The sequence below is a fragment of the Bactrocera dorsalis genome, chromosome 3 (genome assembly GCF_023373825.1).
Source record: "Bactrocera dorsalis isolate Fly_Bdor chromosome 3, ASM2337382v1, whole genome shotgun sequence".
Lineage (NCBI taxonomy): Eukaryota > Metazoa > Arthropoda > Insecta > Diptera > Tephritidae > Bactrocera > Bactrocera dorsalis.
The window spans coordinates 76788512-76796432 of NC_064305.1; the positions used below are offsets into that span (position 1 = coordinate 76788512).

The following is a 7921-nucleotide window of genomic DNA, read 5'->3' on the forward strand; positions in this document are numbered from 1 at the left end:
CTCATGCTAATACTGTTTTAGGACGAAATTGAAGAGAAACCACTGCAGAAATTTATAGCGTCCGATATCGTTCTACGAATTACCCTTATTTACATACATACATATATAATGACTTTTATTGCAGGATGAAATTGGGAACTCCTTGCTTTGATTTTTATTTTCTTCTAATGACCATTTATTGAATTTAACTTTGATTGAATTTATGTCACATATATTTCAACTAAGTTGATAACGTTGAGCTTAATTTTCAAATATCGAAATTTCGAAAGGACGTAATGCAACTAAGTGAGGCTACGACTTATAATATACATAAGATGATATATATATATGTATATGTCAGAATTGATTTTAATAAATTCGGTTTTTTTAAAATAATCCATGTTGAATTGTTTTACAACAGTTTTTATTATAACATTTTGGTAACTCTTGAAGTTACTTCCGCGTCTTCCATCTCCGGTTATGCACGGTTAAATAAATTACTGCACTAGATATAGAGTACGTTACCATGAATCAACTCGTTGGCCAAGATTCTCTTCCTGATGTGTTGGACAGAAGTGTGTGAAAATATTTTTAAGCACCTAAAATTAAATATAAAATATCTCTTCAAATATACATACATGTATATATTAAGTATAAAACTTGCCTTCTGCTAATTGGCCCATCAAGATTTCTATTTCCAACCCATTTAAGCGTTCTCACCATGCAAACGATTCACCTCAACCTGCCCCATAACGTACATCCTGCCGTTAACTTCAAGCATATCGGTGTTTGGTTTCCTATCCACTTTATGTGGCATGGCATAGCGTAGTTTATCCCAAAATCTGGCATCTTGCCAATCCAAGTATGTGTTCATATCCAAATATGCCTTCAATTCCTTATCCAATAGCTCACTGTTGATAATTTCACCGTATTTAATCATAATTATGCGCGCGCGACCTTCGTTCAACGAGCACTGATGCGCTGTGCGAAACTCCATGCGCGCCCATTCAGATACGATGAAGTGCTGCGAGAGCACAATGATCGTGCGTCGCGACTGTTCGACCGATTCGATGATTTGTTCAGGTATATAAGCGCCAGCTAGCCAATTACGTTCGTGCGTACATACACGAAATGGTGGTTCGCCGTGCTCGAGTTGTGGCAGTAATATGTGGTTGACAAAGTCAGCCTCTTGGTGCGCATATGAGATGAACGCATCGAACGTTTTATTCTCATCCAGCTCGTATTCACGAATGCAACAACGCAATATGTTGTGACCATATAACCAGATTTTAACTTGTAATTTATATTTAAAGAAAAGTGCAATAATAAGAAGGAAAATAATTATGATTAACGCTGCAGTTATGATAGTTGCAATCATGTACTGATAACGTTTAACGTTGTCCTCAGTTTGGCACAATTCGCTCAGACTTGCTGTTAGGAGAGTAACATTCTGTTTATTATCACAGCGTAACTGCTCGACATCGGGTATGCGTTGCCGATGTACACGTACGGTGTAGAGAAGCTGATGTGAAGCACAGTCGCAAAGCCAAGGGTTCGCACTGAGATACAAAGACTGTAGTTTCGTGCTTTCATTGAGAAATACACGCAAAAAATCAGCACTTAACGATTTTAAGCGATTATTTCGCAGATCCAAAACCGTCAAATCGGTTGGTAGTTCCAAGAGACTTATCTTGGTGATTTGATTGTTCGCAGCGTAGAGCTGTGAAACGTTGGCGTAGCCGAAGGTGGTGTTTAGCGGCAGATTAGTGAAACGATTATTGCTAATATCGAGTAACGAAGTCGTGAGCAATACCTGCTCGGGACGTGGCAGCTCTTCGATAACATCAAGTTGCGCGCCTTTGCAATTGATGTGCAGCAATTCAGATTTTGTGGAACAAACGCAGTTTCTGGAACATTGCACCGGTTGCCAAGCACACAGCTCATGCCGTTGAAGCTGTGTGAAATTCGTTAGTAGTTTGGTTGACTTCTGATTACACTGCAGATCACTAAAAAACCGGCGATAGTTATTATTGTAAATCCATGCTAGTTTACAATCGCATTCAATATGGTTGCCAGTCATTATGATTTCGCCTTTACAGTCGTTAGTTGTACCGAGTAAATTTGATAAAGCATATACGTGTTTAATCAAATTCTTTTTTAAGTTAATTTTGAAAGGGCATGTAATGCCGATTTCAAAAATCCAATCCATATTAAACCCGCTCAGAAGATTGCGGCTTAAATTTATAAATTTTAACTTCGGCTTGCTTTCGTGGTGCTTCTTAGGTTGCAAAGTGCTGATATAATTCAGACCTTCCGCTAAATTCAACGTCATAAACATATTGCTGTAACGTAGATTTGCAGCCAATGTAGCTGAAGCTTTGGCGTAACTTGTTCTGCCCCAAATCGCTCGCAGTTTATTATCGCTCAAGTCTAGCCTATGTAGAAAATTCAACGGTTTGAGAACTTGTATAATATTTTTTGTGTCGTACAACTGATTGCCTTTGAGTTTCAATTGCCATAATAAAGGGGTTCGCTCAAAAAGTTCAGGCCTTAAATATGTCAACGAATTGTAGCTAAGATCCAGTATTATCAGTTGACCCAGGTTAGCAAATTGATTTGGAAATAACTCCACGATTCCATTGTGGCTCAAGTTCAGGAAATTCAAACGCGAAAGTGTTGCAAAGACATTTTTGTTTAAAATTTTCATATTATTCCCAGCTAAGTCAAGTCGCCTGAGCTCACCAACTCTTCGAAAATGCAATTGAGTTAAGTTTTGCAGCGTCATGTTCTGATATAGATTTTTTACGCTAAGCGTTTGCAAGGCGAAGCACCCACGAAATAAGTTCTTCGGGACATCATAACTGTCTGCTGATAATTTTATAATTACTTCAAGATTAGTTGCTAGAAAAAGGTCAGCTAGTCGAATGTCTCTGTCGTTGTCAATGTCTCTGTTTAATATTACCGTTACTTTATTCTGTGGATAAATATATATCAAAAGTTCTAGTACTTGGGTACTCAGATGTTTTATGGGTGTAAAATCTGTACAATACTTCACAAGGAGGAACCGTGTTTTAAGAAGAATTGACTGAAAGTCATGCTCGAGTAGAAAATCAGTATTTTTGCTTTCTGTGTAACAAGTCACTGACATTTTTTTGCTTTTAGGAGAGAAAGCTATACTAATATTACCAAATAAATCGGTAGCAATACAATTAACGTTGCCATCACATCTACACGAAATTATTTCACCCGTAGGACAATCCGGAAAGTATTCTGGTTTATTGGTAAATATTGTTAACTCCCCTTTGAAAGTCTGCGCAATCAGAAATTGGTTGCTTAAAATCACAAAATTTGCTAAAAAGGCGTATATTGTACACATATTTAATAATTTTGTTTAGTTTAAATTTAATTTTCTGATATTGTTTTTATATTTTCGCCTCAATAACTAAGTTTTGCAGACTAACTGACTTGCACTTACTGAAATACTAAATTCTAAATCTCAAACTGAAGCACATTAAACCATGTAAATCATAATTTAATTTCTTATCAAAAATATTTTGCAAAACCGCAAATACTGAAATTGCAAGTGGTTTTTTATTGCGTGAACTGAGTTCTTGAAAATATTTTTTATGGATTCATGAAAACATGGTATGTGTTTAATATTAATGATTTTTCGGGAAAACAATGAATCATTAAAAAAACCAAATTTTTTTTTGAATTTTTTAGAAATTAGTGTTTTTGTTATAGTGTCGGGCGAGGTCGAGCCATGAATTATTTTTCTTAGTGAACTACAGGGTTTCTACTTAACACATAAGCTTAAACATTTTCCTTGCTTTACCCCCCTTTGAAAAAATTTGGTCAGTTGCCTAAAATGAGTACTACTTTATTTATTTTTTTAGTTAATTACTGAAATCCTGCTTAATTATTCTATACGTATGGTATGAGGGGCCTCTATCGGAGCCGCTGTGAAAATTGGGCAATGGGCGTGGCACCGCCCACTTTCTGGTGAAATCCCATATCTCGGCACCCGACTGACCGATTTCGACAAAATTTGGAACGTAACATTATTTCCATTTTCTTGTGTCACTCTGTGAAAATGAGTGAAATCGAACTAAAAACATGTGTACAAATCAGCGATATGTTGAAGAACTTCGCTTTGATGCGGATTGTGGCCTAGGCGTTCGTCTACAGAGTGAATGCTACCGGGATATGACCACTGCAGTAAACGCCACAATAATCTACTCGCCTCAGTCCTTGTCCCGTTCATCACATTTATTGGATGGCGGTGATATAAGCCTTTACTCTAACGAAGACATCAACTACCTGGGCAGCGGCAGGGATCGGCATCAAAAGGAGGGTTTATCATTCGAGCCTTGTTTTTTTTTTGTTTTTGCTTTTCATTGGCAGTGTGTCACAATCCTGGAGAGGGGATATTTCGCCTTCCCACTTTAACTCGCCTTCAAACGGATTTTTTTTGTAGCTATGCAGAGGATACTTGAACTAAGCCCGGAAGTCGTGAGGTGCTCGTCTAAAAGAATCGTCTATGGGCACTCTCAAGTGAATGACAATCATAGAACTTTCCCAACGAGCGTGAACTTCTACACATAATTCCTTCCTCCATATTTCGACAGTAAAAATGTAAATTTTCAGCTAAAGATATTTGGCAGAACAGCAGTTACAGTGTTTTGAACACCCCCCTACTCAAAAAAATTGGCTCTCACTTCCTTCACGCCGCCGGCTGATTGGCTTATATGAATCAAAACAGAGAATCAAAATAGAAATAGCGGAGTTTTAATAAGTATGCTTAAGAGATTTATAATATTTGTAGTTTATTAAATGCGTTTACATGTGCTGAGTGTACCCTTCAAATGTCATGTCATTCGGTCAGCCGTGTTTGAGATACGACGGAGGAAAATTTACGAACACAGTTTTGAGAAAAACGCGTTTAAAGTTTCAAATCCACCAGTAAGCGTTCCGCACAGCTCCTCCTTTCAACCGATGCATTTTTAAAACGGCGAAGGGTATATCAAAATCTTTGTTTTGATTTTTATAGGTAACTTTGTATGCTAGCTATATGGTATAGTTTATGGATCTGAGCAATGGCTTTGACAGTAGATCATGTCAAATTTTGTGAAGTTATTTTTGTTAAATAAAAAAGTTTTCGATACAAAGGCTCGACTTCAAAAAATCAGTTTGTCTGACAGTTATATGCCATGGTGGTCCGATGTGAACCCTGCCAAATTTTCTCAAAAACTGATGTCTAACTAGTTCGCATATTTATAGACACATGAACAGAAAACGCGCTCTCTTATTTTCACCGAGATATCTCAAATATTAGCCGATATATGCGGTACAAAGTCACCCAGATCTGCGAAAATCTTTGTTTTAAGTATATGGGGGCTGGGAGAAGTATTTGTCCGATTCAACCTATTTTTGAGAAGGATTATCCCTTAATTTCAGTTATATAAGTTATAAGTTAAGTTATACATTGACCGACATTTTCAGTCAAAAGTCAGCTATTGGTACAGGGGTCTAAATATTCGCCAAAAGAACCGAAATAAATGTCCCTCAACCGCCAATCCTGTCCTATTGGACGGTTAGCCAATGCGACCGTTTTCTGGTATTCACAAGATGTGATTTACATCAATTTTCTTGGCTAAATATTAATCGGACTACCCTCGTCTGTGTTGAACACAAAATTGAAATGAAAGCTTTCGTTTAATGGAAATCATAATCACGTTCGCACAAGGCCAATCACGGACAATGTATATGTATTCATACGTATGTACAAAAAAGAATACTTTTGGAACACTATAGTTGACCTATGTGAATATTCAATTCTTTCACGCACACATTTGCAGTGCACACAAGAGCGAGAGTTTGTAATTATAGAATACTCGAACGAGCATGTGCGCTGGGAATCTCTAATTTAGGACCCAACGCACAATTTCGGATCACCCACCACAACCACTACTCTTGCATCTACATCGTATACGCATGAAAATATGAACCACGTCACGGAGTGAGATTTGTGGTTCGTACAACAACAGAATGCATACAGCCTGTAATTTCATTTTTTTTACAACAACTACAATAGTTACAAAATCGACAGCAATCAACGTTCAAACAACAGAAGTAGCCACTGGCAGTCGTACTCGTATTGTAGTGCAATTTTCCAATTGAAATTATCCAATAGCTGAGAGCACACCACACCGCAAGCAGTAGCTGCCACAATATTCGCAAGACTTTGCAAAAAGTCGAGCCGAAATGGAGCGTAGTATAACATCAGTCTGGCGCTCACACTAGCAGAGCTGTAGGGCGTTTGTCAAAATGAAAAAAAAAATTCAAATCAGTTAACTCAAGTCTGAAAATCGCTTTTAATTGCATTCGGAAACCAGCGAGTATCGGCGATTCAAGTAGCGCGCGTTCGCTCTGTTTGAACGGAAACGACTACATACTGCTTGGACATAGCAAACATATGTATGTATGGTATGTACAAGCTTTATCTGGTTATAGCAGATCCTATACTAGGTTATGTAAATAGGCTGATTACTAGTGAGGCCACGAATAATTTCACTTGTACAGCCAGAGGCGCTTGTTCGTTGTAATGCCCCAAGCTCCTAGGTATGGATGAAAGAACATATTGACAAATGGCTACAGCATGCATAAATTTATTGAGTATTAACTAGTTGCGTCCTCCAAAATTTTTAGCCCCACCGCGTGAGTGCCCATGGGACAGTGTCCACTCTCCACTCTGGCTCAGAAGGCTTTCGCAACCCCATAAGTGATGGTTGCAGACCAACGTTTACTGAGCTCGTGCGAAGTCCATAGATCCAGCATCCGCATGCATAAACCCAGGGGAACCACTGCTCGTTCCCACCCTGATGGAAATAGGGTATGGGCATATGCCGCTACCTTAATGCCTGTCACTTCTTCTTGAAAGATGCTACCGTGCTCTAACAGTCTGAAACAAGAGTTGATTAAGAGCTCCCTCCATATTTCGATTAAGCTTCGATCCATCCATAAAAAGTTCCTGCATCTTTTCCAGTGACACCGTGCCATCCACATATCTAACCCAGGTATGTGCGCGGAGAAGTTGTCGCTAAAAGTAGTTTTACGTTACAGATCCTATACTAACAACGATGGGATTGACAAATACAAGTATTTTAGAAACGAGACCATTTTCGTAGAAAAGTTTCCTTAAAAAAACTACATGGCGCTACAAAGCCAGTTGGGAGAAAAAAAAAACTGTATCGATATCTAACAAGGACTTTTGATATCCCGTCCTAAACTGTGAGAATTGATTGGAAATCATTTGTTTTTTTTTTACTTTTTATGGGATAATCCTTATTTTATAAAAGTATGTCTGTGTGTCAAATATGGGTTGAATCAGACCAATACTTCCCTGTGCCCCCATATACATATTTAATATAAAGATTTTCGAATTTCCGGGTGGCTTTGTAAAGAGGCAATACTTATTTTTTTCGGAGTTGGTCTTTTTCTCAGCTATTACTTGATATAATCAATAAATAAGAGTTTATTGAAGGAAACATATGGTGAGCACATTAGCTCGCGCCGTGAGCTCGTGGCATGGCTCATAAGATCGTGCGATTTAATACCGCTGGACTATTTTTTGTGGGTTTATGTGTCGCTACGCGCATCGAAGGCTATTTTATTGATAAAAACTTTAAAATTATGAACGAAGTCTTACTATTGTTCGTAGTAGCATTATCGCCACTGAATGGCTGGAACATAAAAGATATACGCGTAATTGTATAGTTATAGTTTTATAAACAAAACTGTGCACAAGTCTTCAAATCTAACATGGCGTTAGGTAATGTTTTCTACCGTTTCCTCAGACATAAATTGTTTCTAATATAAGATACAAAAAGCATAGTCAACCATTACATACGAACAGTCGACTCTCGGGTTTTTCAAAACAAAG

The 7921-nt window shown here is 37.9% G+C and overlaps 1 protein-coding gene across 1 annotated transcript; it reads right to left on the reverse strand.

The window, feature by feature from the left end:
• Positions 1-662: 662 nt before the first annotated feature.
• LOC125777792 (protein toll-like) lies at positions 663-3400 on the reverse strand. The gene has a single exon (XM_049453445.1). The coding sequence runs from the start codon at positions 3353-3355 to the stop codon at positions 686-688; it is 2670 nt and encodes an 889-aa protein (XP_049309402.1). The 5' UTR covers positions 3356-3400; the 3' UTR covers positions 663-685.
• Between the last annotated feature and the right edge of the window lie 4521 nt (positions 3401-7921).